The sequence below is a fragment of the Eptatretus burgeri genome, chromosome 12, assembly GCF_056783735.1.
Source record: "Eptatretus burgeri isolate ZD-2024b chromosome 12, Ebu_testis_v1, whole genome shotgun sequence".
Taxonomy (NCBI): domain Eukaryota; kingdom Metazoa; phylum Chordata; class Myxini; order Myxiniformes; family Myxinidae; genus Eptatretus; species Eptatretus burgeri.
In genome coordinates this window covers 35,205,209-35,228,270 of record NC_140972.1, presented here as the reverse complement: position 1 = coordinate 35,228,270, position 23,062 = coordinate 35,205,209, and the positions used below count along the sequence as shown (strand labels likewise).

Here is a 23,062-nt window from a genome sequence, read left to right as displayed (position 1 = left end):
GTGTTATAATTCATATGAAGATGACGTCATACGAAATCAAATTAAATGTCGTAAACACTATCGAAAACATGCGGGAAAACACAAGTATTTTGGAGATTAATTTTGCAAAACTTATATCATGCTTTGGAAAATATGCAAAGACAAAGACAACAATAACTCAATACAGTATGTCACTATGGGATACGTACTTTACACTAAAGAAATAACCATCTCTACAATTCTTTGTTGGAGGACTTCATAAAAGATGCATCATTTGGGGGACAGCCCCCTTTTTCCCCCTCTTTTTTTTTTACAATTCCCAAATGGCTCAGCAGAGCAGTTTAAGCAAAAAAAAAAAAATTGTACACATAGTCGAGGTTATGGAAGAACTAGTACACTAAACAGATGTAACAGACAAAAAAAAACAGGATGTAAAAGGAACAGTATAGAGAGAGAGGGGGAAAACACCAACAGCAGAGTTGAAGGCCAAGATAGAGGGAGACTTGAACAAACAATGGATGTGGGGTGGAATGGGGGGCAAGAGAGGATGCATGGGGTGGACAAAATGGATAGAGAAGGTGGTTTATGGTTAAGTCGGTAAAGCCTTGTTGCATTGCCCTCACCAGTATGGATTTGATTGCCATGTCTGCCCAGATTGAAGGTTTTAGTTGGAACAGTTCCCTGTGAAGGAGTGGTAACTTGTCCAGGGATGAAACTAAGCTGATGAATCATTCATGACTTATTGTCAACACCCCCATGTTCTGTCAAGATTATGGACCAATCATCCTACCTTCCTAAGGTTCATAAAGAACCTGCTATATATTTGCCAGACTAATGTATAGCCTGGACTATTAAATAACCCCAGCAGACTTTGTATTTGTTTTGCCTTGTCCCAAACATGCTACATATACTCTTAGAACAGTGCCAAATTCCAAAAATCTGGCTAGTTAAGCTGTATGAAGCATCTTTGAAGAAAAGCTGGTAAACAACTTTTTCTGAACTGGCTTTTTGGTGCTGAAAATTAACATTTTGCTTACCTAAGCTCAATTTTGACTTTCTAGGTGAGTAGGTCAAAGGTCATCAAATCCACGCCTGCAATGTTTATAATGTGGGTTGACAAAGATAGTTCCTATCACATAGTAGAGACGTGCCAGGTGGTTTATCTGTCATGATTTATTAACCATTTTCATTAGGCCCCACAAACGGTTGTTTCTCATTCAGGTGGTGGTGATAAAATGATGTGAGCATGCGGATTTTGTTTTTATACCTTTCTCCACATTTTATACATGGATGAAATAATTCAATGAATATGAATGGGGAGATGCATTCTGCGCATGCCTCAAGTGGATGCAGAATAGACAGATGGTGCTGTCATCAGGAGTAAGTTTTGAGAGCAGGAAGTTTGAAAGTTTTTCAAATAAAAAAAATAAACATTTTTTTAATGCGGGCCGATATTTTGGTGAGTACGGGGACAAAAAACTACTATGTATGTTTGTGGAGCCTCATGGCTGTCTTATTTTTGCTGTTGGATAGAAAGTTTTATTGAAATGTAAATGTCTTACTTGTTTCATTTCAGATCAAAGCCAACATGGATCCACATTTAGCAACTTGAAGCAGCCAGTCTCTGTGCCCTTTGATATTTGTATAATTTGCAAAGAATCGCATGAGTCAAAAGGTGATACATTTGCTGCAACATCAAAAGGACTGGATTTGTTGAAAACAGCAACTGCCGGGAGGCAAACGATAGTCTAACTTAGGCATAGCGCGTTGCACGCATCGCCGACGATGTCGTGACGTAGCCTATTAAAAGGCTGACGCACAACGATTCGAATCATAACTGCCGTAGAAATGGAAGTGTCAACATTGCAGTCACACCTTGGTGATCTTGCCAGCGTATGCCGACCTAAGAAAAATGTCTAAAACGTTGGGGCACGTCAAATACAGTATGAGTAAGTTTGGTATACATGAGTAGAACGCTAAAGTACGCTATCATACGTCGTAGTAAGTAGAGTACGTCAAGAAATTTTAAACATGTTCAAAATTTTACGACGTACTTGGCGTATGACACACGTTCCGCATGCGATGGGGATAAGTTTTACACACGTTATGTGGACGCTTACACACGTCCACAAAGGCTATTTATAAGCTACTCATAAGTCGAAACACGTCGCGGTAATGTCTTTTTTACGCGAAACTTATTTCTAACTTATGTTTGACGTGCTTTGAACCAATTCTTTACGTAGTCCCAACACACATCGACGTATGTAGACGTATTCCAATGACGTCTTCCGGTCGACAAAAAAAAAAAAATTAACGTGTTTCTAGCTTACAACTGCCATATAAAGACGTGTTCCCAGCGGTTTTGGGAATTGGTATATAAAAATGCTGCTCATAAAAGGGGAACCCAACAGTGTTTTCGAGTCCTTTTTGAGTCGATGTCCATGTCAGCAGTAACAGTATCAGTATTAGTATTAGTAGTAGTTTGTTCATGTTGGCAGTAGTACGTGAGTGTGAGGGGGAGGGTGTGGGTTATGATGGATCGTCCTTGCGTCCGCGTGCCCACGGGTAGGAGACATCTTTTCACCATTGTTCGAAGTTCTTCGCGGCTAATTTTTTATGGGGCTTTTTCAACAATGAGCTATAGCTTGTTTTTACGATATAGGTCTATTCATAACGGGTTGGACAAATGCACAATGAACTAATAATGTGCATAGAGCGCTTTGATTACTTATAGATACGATATACCAACGAATAATTATCGTGAAGCCGGCGTTCACAAACTATGCCCAACGATAGCCTAACTTATCCATATTGTGCGGCAGTTTATCTTTGCCGGTGACGTAGGGTTTGCTATTCATAGGCTGCCACTCAACGATTTAAATGGCTGCATCTCCACTATTGAAAGTAGACGCTTGCGCTCAACAATTGGATTTTTTTTACACTGAACGACTTTTAAACGGTACCACTCAGCTATTTTCATTGTTTACAATGAACGATTTCAATTGCTGTCACTTGCCTTTGTTTTTTGACGCTGGCGCTCGGAAATTTTAATCGTTTCTATTGAACGTGCTAAATCGCTCAAACCCCACTATTGAAAGTAGACGCTTGCGCTCAACAATTGGATTTTTTTACACTCAACGACTTTTAAACGGTACCACTCAACTATTTTCATTGTTTACAATGAACGATTTAAATTGCTGTCACTCGCCTTTGTTTTTTGACGCTGGGGTTTGGAAATTTGAAGCGTTTCTTCTGAACGTGTTAAAACGCTCAAACTCGACTATTTTAAATAGACGCTGCCGATGGACAATTGGAATCATAGCCAAGCTAGACATCGAAGTGTGAACATCCTCGTCATGCCGAAGAAAAGTTTGAAGAATGCTGCAAATAAGTGTCCTGGCCGTGGCCGTGGACGCTGACGCAAGGATGATCCATTATACCGACGTCTTTCAGCCTATGAGTAACTTAAAAGTAACGTCTGTCGATGTGTGGCAACGATAGCGTAACGTGCCAACAACACGTTAATCATAGGTTAGAAATAAGTTTCAGGTACGCTAAACATTACCTCGGCGTGTCTCAACTTATGATTAACTTACAAGTAGCATGTGTTGACGTCTGTCAACGATCGCAGACCGTGCATACAACTTGTGGCCAGCGTAGCGGAACGTGTGAGTCATACGCTGGCATACGTCGTGAAATTTCAAGCATGAAAAAATTTGAGGACAACCAAAAAGTACAACGTTTAAAGCCAACGTACAACGACGTATGGCAGTGTTTTTCAGCGTGCTCTCAATGTTATCAAAATTTACCCATAACGTATTCAACGTGTGCCAGCGTTTTAGAAAAAAAAATTCAAAAATCAGCATACGTTGGCTAAAACGTCAAGGTGTGACCGGGCCTTAACATCAATTTTTAGAGCTTCATCTGACACTACACCCAAACTTGTGGGACATAAATCATGCTTTGCTCTTTACACAAGTAAAGAGAAAATTTGAAGACTACAGAAACGTGATCAGATATCATGCCCTCACACTTCATCCTCCATTCATGCACCCAATCTTCTTCCATCTAAATCTGGATTACACACTCGTTCAAAATCCATGGATTGGAAACTCTGCATGTTTTGCCAGGACACAAAAATAAAAGAAACAGCTTATAATGTTAGCACTATGAATATGAGTGACAAAATTCTATCAGCAGCAAAATATGTTGAGCTAATATGTCGATGTGTAGCGGATGTGAATGATCTCGGTGCAGCTGAAGGATCGATCCATCCATTGGGACCATACTCTGTGCAGAGCGATGGTGCTGCTGAAGCAGTCTCCTTGGCTATTGGGCACAATCCTGGACGGGTCACCACTCCGACACAGGGTACCAGCAAGCTGGCACTCATTTTGCCGACCTTGGAAGGATGACAGGCCGAGTCAACCCCACCTGGTATTAATTCAACAGAGTGGGATTTGAACTCAGGATCCAAGGATCCCAAGCCCACCACTCTAACCATTAAGCCAACACCAAGACATATAATATGTGTATATTGTTGCGGGCCGGGGACCCGGTGGCGAGAACGACCGCTAGGTGGGGTAGGTTACATCGTCTCCCACCAGCTCCCCGGAATTGTAGGCCATCGCTCTGGATAACTCCGTGAGGCGGCGGGTCGCTTAACCGACCGTGGACGCAAATACCTCCACCGCGTAGCATAGGGTTTTTTCGTCTTGAACCAATTTACCTCATTAACCACGCGGTGTCGTCTACTGGGGAACCACGCCCTTGGCACGTCTTGCTCGAACCGGGTCACTCTACTGACTGCGGTAGAGTTCCAACTACCAACTCCGGTTCGGGTGCAGTCAAGCGGAACTGCCAAAGCCGTGCCGGCTGGGATGAGCAGATTAATGGGAACAAAGACCCGACTAAAACTCAGATCCGAACCATGCTGGACCAATGAAGGAAAGGACAGAAACGAACTGGGAACATTTCTACAATAATTTATTTATAATAAACGAGGAAATTTATGTGGCACAGAAACAGGTTTATTGGGGTGTTATGCAGGGGAAAGAAAGATGGAGTGTGACAATTTACAGCAATTTACAAAGCAGACACAGAGCAGACTTACGCGGGAATTATACAGGTAAGATTTACAATGATCGAAAACACTTGTACAGTTTCTACTAATTAGACTGGCGCCACACACTCAGATGCACACTCGGACAAAATAAACCCAGTTGAAGGCAAAGGACTTTTGCAGCCAGGGAGGGAGGCGGGCTGAGGTCGCAGTTCTTTCGAGTACCTGAGTCTCGGGGAAAGGAATGCTCCATGGTGCAGCACCTGCCAACGGTCGTGCAGTCAGGTCCACAGCCGCCCGTGTGGAGTTCGGGTCTGTGGAGGAGCTCGAGTGGGCCGGGACTAATAGTCCGGCCATCGGGGTGAGACGTGAGCGGAGCCAAGCAGTGGGAACCCCTTCGTTTTCCAACCAACTCTGGCCTCCAAGCACAGAACGAACGACCCCCAAATAACTCAACGAACCACCCCCAAAGAACTCAAGACTGAGGATGGTGTCATGGTTTATAGACCTCCCTCAGCGGGGAGGAGCCTTAGTGAAGCCAATGCCACTGTCCACCCTGATTGGACAGGGCCTCCATGGGTCCACCCTTTCTGGCCAGGCACCGGCGAGGCCCACCCACTCCACGCATGTGGACTTGTCAAGAAAGAGTTGGAGCGTTTGGAGAAGCCGAATAGGAACTGCGACAGCGAAGATTCTGTCTCGGAAAAACGAGCCTCCAGAGACAACAGGTGGACCGTGGTACGTTGTTGCCAGCGGACCGAAGGCTGCAAGCGTTCTGGTACCGTGGATCGCAATGGAGGATGGGATATAAAGATTTATTACCCCAACTAAAAAACATTGCAACGCACCCCTTTGATTTCCCACTGCACACATACTTAACGGCATAACTGACTTGGGACACCTGTATGTTGTATGCGTACAGTTCCTCGAACCGTAACAATATAATATGCATAATCACATATAAATAATATGTATGATTATGTATAATATGTGTAGATAATATGTATAATCACATATAATATGTGTATATAACATGCTACCACTCAAACTGTCTGAAAAAGTTTCTGAGAGATACTGAAAGAGCAAAAGTTTGAGAATAAAACTGAAGATTTAGTAGTGGTATGGATTGGGCAAGAATGTCAACAATGTGCAGATAAACGTCATGCTTTGGAACCGGTGCAGGTTTGGGAACGTTATAAAGAAAGAATGAGCTAATGGAATGGGTATTGACATCCTCTCCATCCTTTCTGAGAAACTTATCCACATTGAAAGAACGATTGTCCTTATTTCTCAAAAATGTTTATGACTTTATTTTATTGTGTTATCAGGTTTCATCTGAAAGGCAAACACTCCTTGTTCCAATTAAATTCAGCCATGTTCCTTTATCGAAGCTGGTGAGCGGTGATGAAGAATTTCATGATGAGAAAATCCCCATCTGCAAGCAGGATGATGGCCAGTTTCTGTCCATAGTTCATGTCACATTGAAACTCCATGGCGATATACTATCTCAACCACAATTCAAAGGAGTTGATGTTAACGAACAAGAGGAAATAGATTGTGTTCCATTGAGTTTGTAGGTGTTTCCCCCCCATCTGCGACTGAGTGGGGCATTCACTCCTTGAGGACGACGATGAACATAATTTTGATGAACAAGAATCCCACAATTCTCCATCTATTCCATACATTTTTTTTCAGCATCACTATCCATGTGCTGTTTGATACAATCTGACCTATTGACCCCCATTTATGACCTCAAACAAGAAAAAGAACAATCAGAGATTGGAGACCCTCACCAGGACTTGTTTTGTGTGGTGTTTGTGTACTGGTGTGTTATGTAATTAATAAGAGACATAACGAGAACTGCCACTTTACAACTGCTGGCAGTGATGACCGGGTACCAATATGTCCCGCTTTGATCGGACACTTGACCCTGACCCATGACATTTATGATTATTCAGTTGAATTTATAATGGGATGAAAATAAATTCAATTCAAATCAAATGGAAGACTAAATAGGTACAGTCCTACTGCAGTCCTACATTGGAGTAATCAGAAGGAAGCCAAACAAGCAAATATACCAGAGATGGGGAATCCCATCATTGAATGAAAAAGGTCATACATATTCCAGATAATGAGGGAGGTGAATTGGAAACAAGACACCATTTGGTCATCATCTCGAAAAAGTTCCCCAGGGGTGAGGAACATAGTAACCAAAAATAATTGAAATCAGATAAGCGGTTTTCTATTTATTACAAAAAAACATTTTTTTCAAGATGGCCGACTGGGGCGACATCTTGGATCCGGCCACACCCAAAATCAATCGGGTTCTTCCTTTTCAGGTGGTACATGTGTGACCCAAATTTCAAATCGATATGGCCAACAGTTTATGAGTTATCGCACTCACAGCTATAAATGTTGACGCCTGGACGGACGGACGGACAGCTGGATGACCTGGGTGACAACAATATCCCCCTTCCGCCACGCGGCGGGGGATAAAAAGCAAAGATGAAGTCATCAGGAGGAACCTCAATAGGATTTGCATTTCAGCTGCTACTCCTCTATCCTCAACACCATTCAGGCACAGCCAAGTGAACCTTATTAAAAAAAAAAAAAACCAAAAATAAATAAATAAAAGAACCCAGATCAAAACAATTAAATAATTCTGGCTGCCAGACCATGCATCCGATCAGGTTGAAATTTAAAACATGCATTTCCCATCACTGCTATACCACAATTTTGAAGTTTCATGTCGATTGATTAAGCAGTTCAAGAGAAAGAATTTTTGAATGATTTTTCACTCAATCCAATATGGCAGCCAGACCACATGACATCAATTATTGGTGAATATCCTGCTATCCCCAAGGCTTGGGGAACATTTGTGTGAAGTTTCCCCACGATCTGTCCAGCCGTTCTGGAGAACATTTTTTTATGGGTTTTAGGGTAAATCCAATATGGCTGCGAAACCATGTGACCTATGACATCATATGTGTGAACCTTTTGTTCCTCATGGACAGGCGGTCATACTTGTAAAGTTTCACCTCGATCGGTTCAGCCACTTCAGAGATTTTTGAAGGTTCAAAAAAAAACAAAAAAAAAACATGGCTGACGACAAATCACTTGACCAATGAAGTCATCAATTTTTTTTTCTGTGAACCATTTTATCCCGAGATGACGCTCAAAAGTTTTCATACTGATCAAATGTAGCGTTCTACATATGCAATTATGACATCATAACAAAGGCACTAATGACATCATAAAAAAAATCACATTCCTCATGGGGAGTACTTGCCATGTGCCAAGTTTAAATTATTTTCTTGGTGCCGTTTCAGAGATACAGAGGTCCAAAGTTTTTTTTTTTCTGTTTTTCCAACATGGCTGCCACACCACATGAACTACAACATCAATTACCAATAAAACATTCTGCATGAGTAGTCGCTCCTATGATGAAAATTTGATCTCAATCCGACAAGTGGTTGCGGGGAACAACACTAAAGTTCTGTGCGGACAGAAACAAAAACAAAGAAACAGACAGACCCAAATGCAATACCCTCTCCTTCAGCGAGGAAAACTGAAGAGTACCCATCCCTAGTGACGGGAAAAGTTTATGCTAATCTGTCAATTTAAATAATTTAATGGACTTTAAAAAGGTTAATTGTGTCGCACTCTTTTGTTTCACTCACTCCCCTCCAAAGCTCCGAGTTACTTATACCGCCCAACGTGAAATGGTGGTCCAACATCGGGTGGTCAAGGTTGGATTTGTCTAAAAAGAGGGCAAAATAATATTTGCCATGAACATTGTTCATGCCTCTTGTTTCGTCATTTCAAAAGTGAATGTTGAACTTTTCAAACGCACCGCAGGAAGTGGCAGCCGTAAACGAGAGACAGACACCAAGTTTCATAATCTTCTTCTGCACTAATAAATGCCAGTAGTGTGTGTGCATCAGTATGTGTGTCACCTACATAACTCCAAAACCATGCAACCATGCAGCCTGAAACTTTGCATGCATACTAAGGGAACTCCAAGGAAGTGCATGAGTGAAAATGGGTGTTTGGGTTAATTAAAAAACCCCTTTTAAAGATAATACGGCCATATGTAATTATATCCTTTATCAGGCCCATCCTCGGCCACCTCGCTCTCTATGGGGTCTCAAGGCGTATCCTGGCTTACCTCGCTGGGGTCTGAAGCCTCCATGAAGCCACCAGGCCTGCTCAACGATGCCTTGACTTGAACAGGCCACAACGATTTCTAAACGATAAACCTTCTTTTTTTGTCACTCCACTCACTTGTATTATCGATACCTATGAATTGCTGGATCCATTGCAATGCTTACAAATGCCCAGAGACCCCAGCGTTCATGGCTTTATTTCATTTCTGCACATGCCATACTTCGAAAATCTCTTGAACCAAGCAGAATTACAAAATTTAAGCTCCGGAAGTGAACTTAGCTGCAGATCCGAATGCTAAAAAAGTGTTCATTTGTCCAATTCGGACATTGATTAGGCATCTCCGGTAGGTGTTAAAGCCACTTGCCACTTGGCTTAAGCCACTTGGCAAGTGCTGTACAATATTCGCACTGCCGCTGAATACTGTACATCGATTGACTTGAATAAAGGTTAGGGTCACTCACCTGCAGTGGGCACGTGTTGTTCTGCTTTGCAGCAGGTGGTGGCTGGCTCACTGAAAATGTGAAATTTTATTTTACACGACGTTTCCCATTTTTGTACGATCTTCCATTATCTGACACGTTACTTCGGCAGAGATAAATACAAATAAAAATTAAACATTTCGTTTATTTTGAAAGTCTATTCAACCGTTTTGTGGAGTGCTTAGTGAAGCCATTCGGCACGCGTTATTCAAGCTTCAAGGGCGATATCGCTGTACGATACCAGGGGGTAGGAAGGCAAAATAAATTATATGATCACAATGGGTAAAAAATGGTTTCAGTTGTTATGAAGTAATGAATCGCCACATCATGGCAGGAAAACCGAGAGGTACGCATACTTGCTCTAAGCTGTCGAGCCTGGGTTTGAATCCCGACCTCGCGATAAACTGTCATCCCGGTGTATCACAGGCAGGGTGATTCATCAATGTGTGTGCCATTAAACTGGACGTCACATCTGCCGGATTCCCCCCCCCTCCACTTTCTCCTCCCCTCTCCCCACCTCTTCCCATCTCCCCCCCCCCTCCTCCACCCCTATCTCTCTCTCCCTCCGAATGTATCTGGACGGTGGTTATACCCGGATGGTGGTTATCTCCGCACATATCTGAACGGTAGTCATCTCCGCATATATCCGGACGGGGGTTATCTCCATACGTGTCTGGACGGTGGTTATTTCCGGATGGACCCTCCCCTCATGCTGCCTTCCCCTCACCCCCTTCATGCTGCCTTCCCTTCCTCTAACCTCTTGCTGCCTTCTCTTCTCCCACCCTCATTGGTCCCCCCTCCTTCCTTGCTTCCCCACCTCTTCGCTCCTCCACCCCTTTCTCTCCCACACTCTCTCTCCCCCCTTCCTTTTTCCCCACCCCTTAATATACCTGTTATCTGGACGGTCGTTATGTCTGGATGGACCCTCCCCTGACGCTGCCTTCCCTTGACATATCTGGACAGTGGTTATGCCTGGATGGTGGTTATATTCACATGTATCCGAACGGTGGTTATCTCCACACATATCCGTAAGGTGGTTATGTCCGGACGGTGGTTATCTCCATACGTGTCTGGACAGTGGTCATTTCTGGATGGACCCTCCCCTCATGCTGCCTTCCCTTCTGCTCCTCACTCCCTCCATCATGTGTCCTCCTCACTCCCACTCCCCTCAAAAAATGGCTTCCTTCTTGCCATCTACTGTACAGGCCAGACTTGTGGAGTGCTTGGGATATTGTTGTCACATGAACACACTGACCAGTCTTTGCCATAAAGGTAGGGAGCTCTTTCAAAGTCGCCAATGGCCTCTTGGCCGGCTCTCTGATCAGTCTCTTCCTTGCTTGGTCGTCCAGTTTGGAGGGACGGCCTGATATAGGCAAGGTCTTGGTGGTACCATACGCCTTTCACTTCTTAATGAATGACTTCACTGTGCTCCAAGGGATATTCAAGGCCTTTGAAATATTTTTTATACCCAACCCCTAGTCAGTGCCTTTCCACAACTATATCCCAGAGGTCTTTTGAAAGCTCCTTGCTACTCATGGTTGAGTCTTTGCTGTGAAATGCACTACCCAAGAGGAAACCTATAGGAACAGCTGATTATATTCTGAAATAATCAGAATAACTACAAATTTAACACAGGTGGAGGCTAATTAACTTGGTGTGTGATTTTGAAGGCAATTCATTACACCTGTGCTAATTCACAATTGCTATTATAAGGGGGGTGGACACTTATCCAACCAAGATATTCTCGTTTTATATTTTTAATTATTTTCTGAAATTTATAGAGTTTATTTTTCACTTGGAAGTTGTGGGTTATGATGTGTAAATAAAGGTGGAAAAAGTCCAATTTAATGCAATTTCATTCCAGGCTGTGAGACAACAAAAGGTTAAACTTTTGAAAGTTGGTGTGGACTTTCTATAGGCACTGTAATAGATAATAATGCTTTGGCATATTGTTTAAATATACTTCGCTTCAGAATGATTAGCAAATGAAGCTACCTATTTATTTCCTTGTTCATCGATTGGAAGAGGTTCAGTCTCTTGTACTTGTAGGACTCACCATCAGGCACGACCTTTCCTGGACCAACCACAGAGCAAAGCTGGCCTCCAAAGCAAGCCACAGATTGGGCACCCTCCATCGATCCAAGTCTTTCCTTGGAAAATCTGAGCTACTCACAGTCTATAAGGCCTTTGTCTATAGCTCAATGGAATGCTGCTGTCCACTATGGGCTAGCACTCCAGCATCATATTTGTCTCTCCTGGACTCTGTGAAATCTAACGATCTCAAGTTTGTTGAACTCTCCCGTGATGAGACCATAGCACAAGCTTTGTTGCTTTCACATCGTGGGCAGGTTGGTGGCCTCCGTTTTCTTCTGTCCATTCTCCAAAATGGCTCCTTACATTTTCCAGTCCCATGACCCTCCCTAACACCTCCAGGATGCATGTGTTCTTTCAATAACCCACTCCTGGTTAAACTTCCAAATTCCAGGTTGACTGCACATCTCAACTCATTTATTCCTCACTTCTCCCATCTATTGTTCTGCCTTCCAGAGGCCATTCAGTCACTCTTCCCGACAGAGTTTCAAGCAGGACACCACCACCTCATGTCATCCCCCATCCTGTCCCATGGTCTTTATTTCTCCTATTAACCCTTCCCTACCCAACACACCTTACTTGCTGATTTCAGTGTCTCCTCCCTCTGTCTGTACATCTCTTCATTTTTCCTTTCTTGTTCATTTATCTACTTTCCATTTGTGTCCAATTGTTCATCCCCTACCCCAATTGCAATTTAACCTTGCTCTTCCATGACATTCCCTCTTGTAACAAAAAAGAAAAAAAATATATGGCATTTCGTAGGTGAACAAACATAGATCACTGGTAAAGGGGCTGTCACACCTTGACGTTTTAGCCAGCGTATGGCAAGGTCTCAAAATGTATGTAAAACGCTGGCGTACGCTGAACTATTGATGTTTTTTAAAAGTTTTGGGCGTATAATAACATGTTGGACGTATGCATAACGTATTAGTAACGTACACAGAACGTTTTAATCACATATAGATAACTTATACCAACGAATGCTGAGTGTGTTGTCGGCGTTCACAACCTATGCCCAACGATAGTCTAACTTATGCATAGCGCGAGGCAGCGTATCGCCGACGATCACGTGGCGTAGGCTATTCATAGGCTGCGGCTCGACGATTCAAATCATAACCGCACTAGACATCGAAGAGTGAAGCCGCTGTCACACCGTGACGTTTTAGCCAGCTTATGCCGACGTATGAAAAATTTGCCCAACCAAGCTGGCACACGTCGAATATGTTATGGGTAAGTTTTGTATACGTTAAGAGCACGCTGGCATACGTCGTAGTTTTCTGGCATACATCGTCATACGCCGAGTACATCGAGAAATTTTCAGCATGTTGAAAATTTCTCGACATACTCAACGTATGACACACGTTCCGCATACGCTGGCATAAGTTGTAGGTATGCTACGTGATCGTTGACACACGTTACTTGTACGTTACTCATAAGTCGAAACACGTCGAGGTAATGGTTAGCGTCAGTGTTCCAGACTCCCTGGTTTTTTTTTTCTTTTCTTCGGTATGACGGTGATGTTGACACTTCGATTTCTAGTGCGGTTATGATTTAAATCTTTGAGCGGCAGCCTATTAATTATATTATACTATAACCGCACTAGAAATCGAAGTGTCAACATCACAGTCATACCGAAGAAAAAAAAAAAACAAAAAAAAAAAACAGGGAGTCTGGAACACTGACGCTAACCATTACCTTGATGTGTTTCGACTTATGAGTAACGTACAAGTAACGTGTGCCGACGTGTGTCAACGATCGCGTAACGTGCCTTCAACATGTTACTCAAAGGTTAGAAATAAGTTTCGGGTACGCTAAACATTACCTTGACGTGTTTCGACTTATGAGTAACTTACAAGTAACGTGTGTCGACGTGTGCCAACGATCGCGTAACGTGCCTACAACTTATGCGGAACGTGTGAGTCATACGCTGGCATACGTCGAAAAATTTCAAGCATGGAAAATTTGTCTAATACCTCGGTGTACAAAGACGTATGCCAGCGTACTACAAAAAACCAGCGTACTACGACGTATGCCAGCGTGCTCTTAACGTTTACAAACTTACCCATGACGTATTCAACGTGTGCCAGCGCTTTAGCCAAATTTTGCATACGTCAGGCATACGCTGGCTAAATCGTCAAGGTGTGACAGGGCCTTAAGCATGTGGTCGATATGAGCAAGGCTGTTTATGTGATTACTTCTTCAGTCACCTGTCAACAGGAACTCTTTTGTTCAATTCACGAGCAAGTGCACTCATTGGCAGTTAAGCAGTAATCACGATGACAATGGTGTTGTTGAGCTCCATCCAATGTATGTACAAAAAACTATCGATCAATACAATGGGTGCAATCGACAGAACATTGACTGAAGTATGCTAATCATCATGGGAAGCATGGACAAGCTGACGTTTTTGGCATTAACCCTTCATTGGAGCAAAGAGGGTTAATGCCCGAAATATAAGTTTCTCCTTATCTTTGCACAGCAATTAGCATACTTTGATCAATATTCTGTCTATTCCATCCATTATTTTTACAATCTGCCAAGGCAAAACGATACTAGCCTTCACATTTAAGACTACTAGAAGCACCCGCTCCATACGGGAGCAGTCAAGGGGGTCATATTATTATAGTTATGCCTATTTTACTCCAATGGATCCGAGGATTACACACCCAAAAAATGGTTGCAATCGGTTCAGCCATTTTTGCGGTACCTGGAAACAGACAGATGGACAGACGGTGAATTATAGTAAGATTATTCCATTCTATCAGTGTAGTCTTGGCAGGGTGTAACTGTGCTAGTGGTGCCAAGGCATTTGAGAAGCAGCACAGCAAACTCGCCCTACAATGTGATACTCACTTATAACACTGAAAATGAAGTAAATCTTTGGTGCTTGAACCCGATAATCAAATCGATGACAGTAAGCAATGAGCAGACCTGTTGAGTGAGTCACAGCACAATGTTATTAAAAAAAAAATTGTATATATATATATATATATATATATATATATATATATATATATATATATATATATATATATATATATATATATATATATATATATACATGTATATAGTATATCACAAACATCCAATAACACCCATGACTCATTGACACTATTTTACCAACTCTACTTCCAACAAAACCAACCCCATGCCATGCTTATAGCCAACCAAGATCAAAACCTTTAGAGACTGTTCAGTGTGTCACTGGAATTTAACCTGATAGCTCAGCTTGGGACTTTAGGAATTACTCGTATAGTTGTGATTTGCAATGTCAGCTGATTCCACAAACCTCAATACAGGTCATGTCAAGTGTTGGAGCATGCGGCGGAGCAGCGAGTCGCTGCGTCCACAATAGTGTTTCAAAAGTTGGGAATTATAGGGATGTGCAGTGCCTTCAGAAAGTATTCACACTCCTTGACTTTTGTCACATTTTGTTATTACAGGCTGAATTTAAAATGAATTAAATATAAATTTCTTGTCACCGATCTACACCAAATACCCCATATTGACAAAGTGAAAACATGTTTTCAGTAACTTTTAAATGTTAATTAAATATAGACATAAACAGAGACATTTTGAAGGACATTATCATAAAAAAGAAAACCACAAAGCTTTTCGTTGTGCTCTCATCAGGTGAAATTCACACAAAGTGAATGAGGTAATGATGAAGAACAGTCTAATAGACGCCTATCAATAGTCAATTCTGATTGGACGTTCTCGACTAACGCATCATCACCTCCCAATGGTCTAGGTGGGAGGAGCCTGTTCAGTGTTCAGCTCTCCAATTGGAGGTTGCAGAGTCTGAGGCGGAGCCGCTAAGGCGGTTGTAGAATCTTCATCACCATCTGTGATCGTGAGACGAGTTGGTGTTCCTCTTCTTCTTTGCACAAATAAGCAAAGCGAGTGGACAAACTATTTTTGCCGACATAACATAGGGTCCTTGGAAGAGATAAATGTCACTTCCAGTATTTGGGGATGTGTTATACTTCGTCCTCTACTCAATATCATGAATGCATCCACATTATAATGTTCAGCACAGTTTGCATTCTCAATCAAATGCTGTCCAACAGCAGATGCACATGATGTTGGGATTGATACTGGGACCTTCCTACAAGCACGTTCCGGCTGTATTCACGAACCAATTGTGTTTTTCCTGATGGATAAAGGGACATGCTGTTTGATTCTTCGATCAAATAGTCAGTAAGTCTGGGTAGTTCTGCCTACATACTGAGCATCACATCGGCACTTGAATTAATCAATAATATTGCTAAGTTTTGAGGCAGGTAAAACATCCTTCTTAATTGCAGGAATCAGACGGCGAGAGGTGGAAATCACTCTTGGACGAACAGCCAGATACGTGTTTGAGACACATCTTTTGATTTGTTCCTCATATCTTTGTGACATTTTCCCTTTCCAAGGAATCTTGATTATAGACCGGGCACTTTTCAGGGCCCATCGTCCGTTCATCCATAGCAGTGAGGAATTTGTGCATAAACCTCCTGATGATATACTCAGGATATCCATTCTCACTGAGGATGCCGGCAATCTTGTCCACCTCTGTATGAAGTTTGGAGTTGGATCATATCCTCTTGGCTCGACTCACTAATACATTGATCAAACCAACCTTGTATCTTGTTCAACTAAAAGGGTCCCATCGAGTATACTGGCCGGTGAAAGTGCGCTTTCTATAAATGGACGTAGTAAATGAAGATGCAGATCTCTGTACGAGGACGTCCAGAAAGAGTAAGCAATCAGAACGTTCCAAATCCGTCGTGAACTTGAGAGCAGGATGAAGAGAATTCAATTCAATTCATTCAAGAAGTAGTCACAGACTTCATGAGATTCAAACAGGAAAAATATGTCATCCGCATATCTGTAGCATACGATGGGGGATTGAGATACCTGTAACTTGGTTAACTTCTGCAGTTCTTGATGACCAACAAAGATGTTTGCTAATGTTGGGCCCAAAGAAGAGCCCATGACCACCCCATCAATTTGGACGAACATAATGTTATTCAAGCTAAATTCGACATCTCTTGTAGCCATGTTCATCATTTCGACGAAGACAGATTCAGAAATGGGTGGATGCTCAAGTTCCATGTGATATAGCAAATGTGTGCATATATCGATGGTCTCTGTCAAAGGGACATTTGTAAACAGGCTATCAATGTCAAAAGAACACATTACATTCTCCAAACCTGGAGAACACGTCTCCCTTATGGCATCAGCAAAAGTGAAAGAATCTTTGATGACGAACCTGGAGATCAACTCGAGTACTGGTTGCAGTAACTCTCCCAGCCATTTCGCCAGCTGATGCTGGGCAGAGCCGACCATGGACAGGATTGGTCTCAGTGGAACATTCTGCTTGTGAACCTTCGGTAGACCGTACATTCTCAGATGAAGAGAGCCTACCGGCTTGATCCTCTTGTAATATTCCCTCGACAGTTCACCATGTTTATGCAGTTGGAGCAACCTCTTACCAATTTCATTCTCCAAATGTGACGTACAGTCATGTGTGCACACGCATCCCAGCTGTCGAAACTTGGACTGATCCTGTAGGATAATCAACATTTTGATTTACAGATGTGGATTTCAGGGTTTCTTCTTAAATGTTTCATGGCAGTAATGCATTCCCTTTGTAAATAGAAGTCAGAAAGCTCCTTTTGGGCCCCACAGTAGGCATATGCTAAATCACAAAGTCGAGCCTTCATCGCCTAACCTGTTTCAATTGAAACTGCATAATGTTTACTCAACTGCTCATAAAGAAGCTCAAACTCTGCAAAAACTTCCTCTCTTTTAATGTTATTGTTTGGAATGCTGAACCCAAAACCATGAGTGAGAACAAACCTCTCGGTGTCAGATAGGGTATAGTCTGAGAAATTGAGAACATGCTTTGAAGAATCACGAATGACAGAACCAATATGTTTCACCTTTAAAACGATGAATGTTTCGATCGTTTCTCTGTCTTGCAGCCAATTTGGCACGGTCATCAATCTTTGTAATATATCTACACAGGCGTACCATGTCAAAGGACAAAAACTCCCGTGCAAGCCGCCACTCTGTTCGCAAAGCGTGACGTAGGCCTGAGGATCGACGTTATGTTCTCCCAAGTTCATCCTGCAAAAACATGCACTCAACAGACGGACTTGATCTCATTCTGGAATGTTGAATTCTTTTCTGAATAAATACAGGAACGACCTTGTGGTGGAGACAGGCCCTGAGATATCTCTCGGTCAATTTGCCTGTCCTACATTTTACATGTAGACGAACCAAGTTGTTTAACTGCTCCACCTGTGGACGCCTTTGCTGCAGTCTAAGGTCTTTTGCACTCTGAAGCAGATTCTCCTCAAGGATTTGCCTGTATTTGGTTCCAATCATTGTTCCCTCTATCCTTACAAGTCTCATTTTAGTCAGACAGTTCTGCCGCTGAAAAGCATCCCCGTAGCATGATGCTGTCACCACTCTGCTTCACGGTAGGGATGGTGTTAGACGGGCGATGAGCTGTGCTCGATTTCTGCCAGATGTATCGCTTTGCATTCAGCCAAAAAGTTCAATTTGCGTCTCATCTGACCACAGAAGATTTTGCCTCATGCTCTCAGAGTCTTACACATGCCTTTTTGCAAGCTCCAAGTGAACTGTCATGTGCCTTTTTCTCAGGACTGGCTTTCTTCTAGCTACTCTCCCATAAAGCCGAGATTTGTGAAGTGCTGCAGAGACTGTTGTCCTTCCGGCAGGTTCTTCCATCTCAGCCAAGGAACTCTGCAGTTCTGTCAGAGTGGTCATCGAGTTCTTGGTCACCTTCCTGATGAAGGTGCTTCTTGCCCAGTTGCTCAGTTTGGTTCAACGGCCAGTGAGAGAAAGAGTCCAGGTAGTTCCATATTCTTTCCATTTCCTAATGATGGAGCACACTGTGCTCTTGGGAACTTTCAACACTGCAGAAGTTGTTTCATACCCTTCCCCAGATCTATCCCTCCTCACAATTCTATCTCGGAGTTCTACGGACAGTTCCTTGGACTTCATGGTGGAGTTTCTGCTCTGACATGCACTGTCAATTGTGTGTGGGACCTTATAGTGAAAGGTGTGTTTCTTTCCAAATCATCTCTAATCAATTGAATTGGCCACAGGTGGACTCCAATCAAGTTGTCGAGACATCTCAAGAATGATCAAAGGAAATTGGATGCACCTGAGCTCAATATGGAGCGTCATAGCAAAGGGGTTGAATACTTATTGATGCAAGACATTTGAGGCACCGCGAGGAGGAGTGATGTAAGGGACACATCGGCCATTTTGGAGTTAATGCCATATAGCACTATTTTAACCCTTACCCTATCATCCGAGCCTATCATCATCATATCATTAAAAAATGTCGCTTACATCACTCCTCCTCGCGGGGCCTCATTTCAGCTTTTCATATTTAATTAATATGTAAAAAATTTCAGAAAATTTTTTTCTGAAATGAGGTTCCGGTTTTGAGCTCACTTCCGGTTCCGGTTTTGAGCAGCGAGAGGTCTCCTTTGGGGCTCCCTGCTGACGTTCTCAAAGCTAAGTTTCCGGCTGTTATTTGTCCCGTTTTAACTGTTTAATTTTCTCACCTACATGTTACTGTGTGTTGCTAGTTCGGTTTTGTTTCAAAAATCGTGCTATTTTGTGAGTATTTTTGTCGACGTTCTTACCTGTGCTTGAGGCCTAGGCGTAGGCTTGAGGCCTACTGGTTCCACTCGGTGTTCGATCGTTTTTTTTTGTTGTTGTTTGTTTTTTCTCCCCATTACCTTCATTTTCTATCCTCCCCATTACCTTCAATTTTGATCCTCCCCACTTTCCAAACATCCCCCATTCTCCCAACTAATCTCTTTCTTATCTTAAAAAAAAAAAACCTACAACAACAACACGCTCACCTTCTCCCGATTCTGCTTCTTCTTCCTCTTAACTTCCTCCTCGTCTTCCTCGATTTTTTTTTTTTTTTTTTACACTTCCATGACCTAATCTGTTGAACTCTCTCATATTATATATTAATATTAACAACAAAAAAATATATATATATATACACCCAACAACAACAACACGCTCACCTTCTCCCCTTCTCCCGATTCTGCTTCTTCTTCTTCCTCTTAACTTCCTCCTCGATTTTTTTTTTTTTTTTTTTTTTTTTATATACACTTCCATGACCTAATCTGTTGAACTCTCTCATACATTATTTTTAACAACAAAAACGATCTTATAATGCTTCATCTTCCTCTCTCACACATGTGGTACTCTTTACTGTTTCACAATGCACTACTCTTCTGCAATTTTAACAGACTGCTCTTATTTCGAGCTCTCCTTCATTCCTTGCCTAAAAAATCCAACTATTACAGCGCTTCTTCTCTCCATGCTCTGAATTCGCCTTCATTGCACCCATCAAGAATTGTGTTAAATCGCATCTCTGACCTAAAACTTTTAAAAACCACAGTTTGCCATGGATGCTCGCTTTCCATCAACCATTCTTTTTTTCCAAATTCAGTGCCAACTCACCCCCCTCACCCCTCACTCTCACTCTCAAAGCAACCATCCCACTCTTCTCCCTCCAAGCCTCCCTCTCACCTCTCTCAAAAATCCCCCCCTCACCTTTCTCCCACCTTTCATCCCCCTCACTCTTCCTTCTCAAAGTTGCCCCCCCTCTCATCCACCAACCTGCCTCCCTCCACTGCCCTCTTACCTCCATCTCTTCACTCCACCTCATCAAATCCTCAACTGCCTTCTTCCTTGTCTCTTGTCCCCCCTCTCCCGCAGCACCACAGAGCCTTTTCTCCTCATTCGGCCCCCTCCCCTCGCTGTTCTGCAATACCCCACACTCCTTCAGCAACCCTCCTTACCTGCCCCCCTCCTCCCTTGTCCTACCCTCCCCCTCCCCCTCCACCTCCTGCACCCAAAGCCTCCTCCCCTTCCTCTTCATTAAAAGTGTGGACCTCAAATATCCGGGGCCTTCGCTCAAACCTTTCAGATCTTTCCATACAGGTTGCCACTGACAAACCAGACATTATCTGCCTAACAGAAACTTTCCTCTCCCAAGACGTGTCTGACTCCCAAGTATCTCTCCCTGGCTACTCCCTCTTACGGTATGACAGACCTGAGCCTCGTCCTGGTGGAGGTGTTGCTCTTTTCATCAAAGACTCTATTCCTCACTCTCCATGCACTGCTCTCACTCCCTCACACACCCAGGAATACCTCTGGCTTCGGCTTCCCCTCCCCTCCCACCTCATGTTTATATGTGTACTGTACCGTCCACCGAACAGTGATGACTCCATCTACATCTCACTATCCGAAAACATGGACCATCTTCTATCTTCTCATCCAAACTCTCTCTTCCTCTTATGTGGTGACTTCAATTGTCATCATGCCAGTTGGCTAGGTGTGGGTACCTCTCTCACCTGCCATGGCACCTCAGCAAAAGCTTTCTGCGACTCATTGGGACTGACTCAATCGGTCAACTTCCCGACCCGGATCTCAACCAATGGTACTCCATCTCTTCTGGATCTGATTTTGACAAATTTCCCTGACAATATCTGCTGCTCTTCCTTCGCTCCAATTGGTTCTTCTGACCACGTCCTTGTTAAAGTGGACATCTCTCTGGCTGTTATCAGAGAACCACCTCACCGCCGTCGAGTCTGGCATTTCACTCAAGCCGACTGGTAGGGTCTCCGAGCAGCCATCAAACTTACAGACTGGTCTCCTATCACTACTTTCTCAAACATCAACTCATCCTGGGAATTCTTTCAAAGAAACTTGCTCTCCCTCATGCACAGATTTATCCCCTCTCGTGTTCAGTTGTCTTACCCTTCCTCCCGCCCTTGGTTTACTGAAGCTTGTGGCGAGGCAGTTGTCCTGAAACAACTTGCCTTTGCCTCATGGAAAGCAAACCCAACTGAGAGCAATCTCAGTTCTTTCCACAAAGCTCGGAACAAGTGTGTATCTACCCTCAGGAGAGCCAGAAAACAACATCTTTCTCATCTCAAGTCTGAACTCTCAAACCTCTCTCCCTCCTCAAAATCCTGGTGGCATTTAATCAAATCTGTTTCTGGTGTATGTTCCCCCTCCATCCCCTCCCTTACCTCAAATGGCCGCACTGCTGATTCCACACGTGATAAAGCTGAATGTCTAAACTCGGTGTTTGCAGCTAAATCTTGTGTCCTAAACCCATCACTATCTCTACCCACTTTACCCAGTCGCACCCAACTGTCCCTGGACTCTGTATCCTTTTCTCCTGACAAGGTGGAGAGCTTGCTTTCAAACCTCGAGTCAGATTCTGCAACCGGTCCAGACGGCATCAGCCCACGTGTCCTCAAAGCCTGCTCTTCTGCTCTTGCTCACCCTCTCTCTGTTCTATTCACCCTCTCATTTGCCCAAGGTCATCTGCCATCTGCTTGGAAATCTGCTAACATCACTGCCCTGCATAAAAAAGGTGCAAAAACAGATCCCTATAACTACAGACCAATCAGCCTTCTCCCAATCATCAGCAAGGTGATGGAATCCATCATCGCCTCAGATATGAAATCCTTCCTCTTCTCCAATGGCTTGATTTCCAATCATCAATTTGGTTTCAGACCAGGTCACTCTACCCTGGATATGCTGCTTCTGCTCTCCCATCAATGGATGGAGGTCCTCAATGCCAGACAGGAAATCCGAGCCGTATCCCTGGACATATCACGTGCTTTTGACACAGTCTGGCACCCTGCCCTACTCACCAAACTCTCTTCCCATGGTATTCAAGGCCATCTCCACTCATGGCTCGCAGACTTCCTCTCCTGTCGCAGTCAACGTGTGGCCCTAAATGGAGTTCTTTCATCCCCTCTTCCTGTGCAGGCTGGAGTTCCTCAAGGTAGCGTTCTGGGCCCTGTTCTTTTTCTGGTTTTCATCAATGATCTCTCGGACTCTCTGGAAAATCCTCTATTTCTCTTTGCCGACGACTCCACCCTCTGCCGTACCATCTGTCATCCCTCAGACCGGCAAGCAGCAGCTTTTTCACTCACTGCAGATCTGGATAAAATCACAAACTGGTCCAACACGTGGAACATGTCTTTCAATCCAGACAAATCTCACACTCTTACTATGTCTCTTCGAAAGGACCGTTTACAAAACCCCCCCATCCACTTTCTCAACAATCCTCTGGAAGAAGTCTTTTCTTTCAAGCTTCTGGGTCTCACTATCTGCCATGACCTTTCCTGGGAAAGTCACATTTCCAACCTCGCCTCAAAAGCCAGTCGCCGACTGGGAATCCTCCGTCGTGCTTAGTCCTTCCTCGGCCCAC

At 43.3% G+C, this 23,062-nt stretch overlaps 1 protein-coding gene across 8 annotated transcripts in view; it reads right to left on the bottom strand.

Annotated features, from left to right (window-relative positions):
• LOC147015401 (signal peptide peptidase-like 2B) overlaps window positions 1–23,062 on the bottom strand; it is an 84,855-nt gene that overhangs the window by 5,255 nt on the left and 56,538 nt on the right. For 5 of the 8 annotated variants that reach the window (XR_015050318.1, XM_085850116.1, XM_085850118.1 and 2 more), the window contains exon 13: window positions 14,632–14,709. The exons of 1 other annotated variant lie outside the window; for it this stretch is intronic. Coding sequence is in view for 4 of the 7 variants with exons in the window: in XM_085850116.1 (XP_085706242.1) it covers window positions 14,632–14,709 (78 nt within the window). In the remaining 3 variants the exon portion in view is untranslated. Of the gene's footprint in view, window positions 1–14,444; window positions 14,486–14,631; window positions 14,710–23,062 lie in introns of all 8 variants that reach the window. 2 more of the 8 variants (XR_015050320.1, XR_015050319.1) reach the window with 1 other exon arrangement.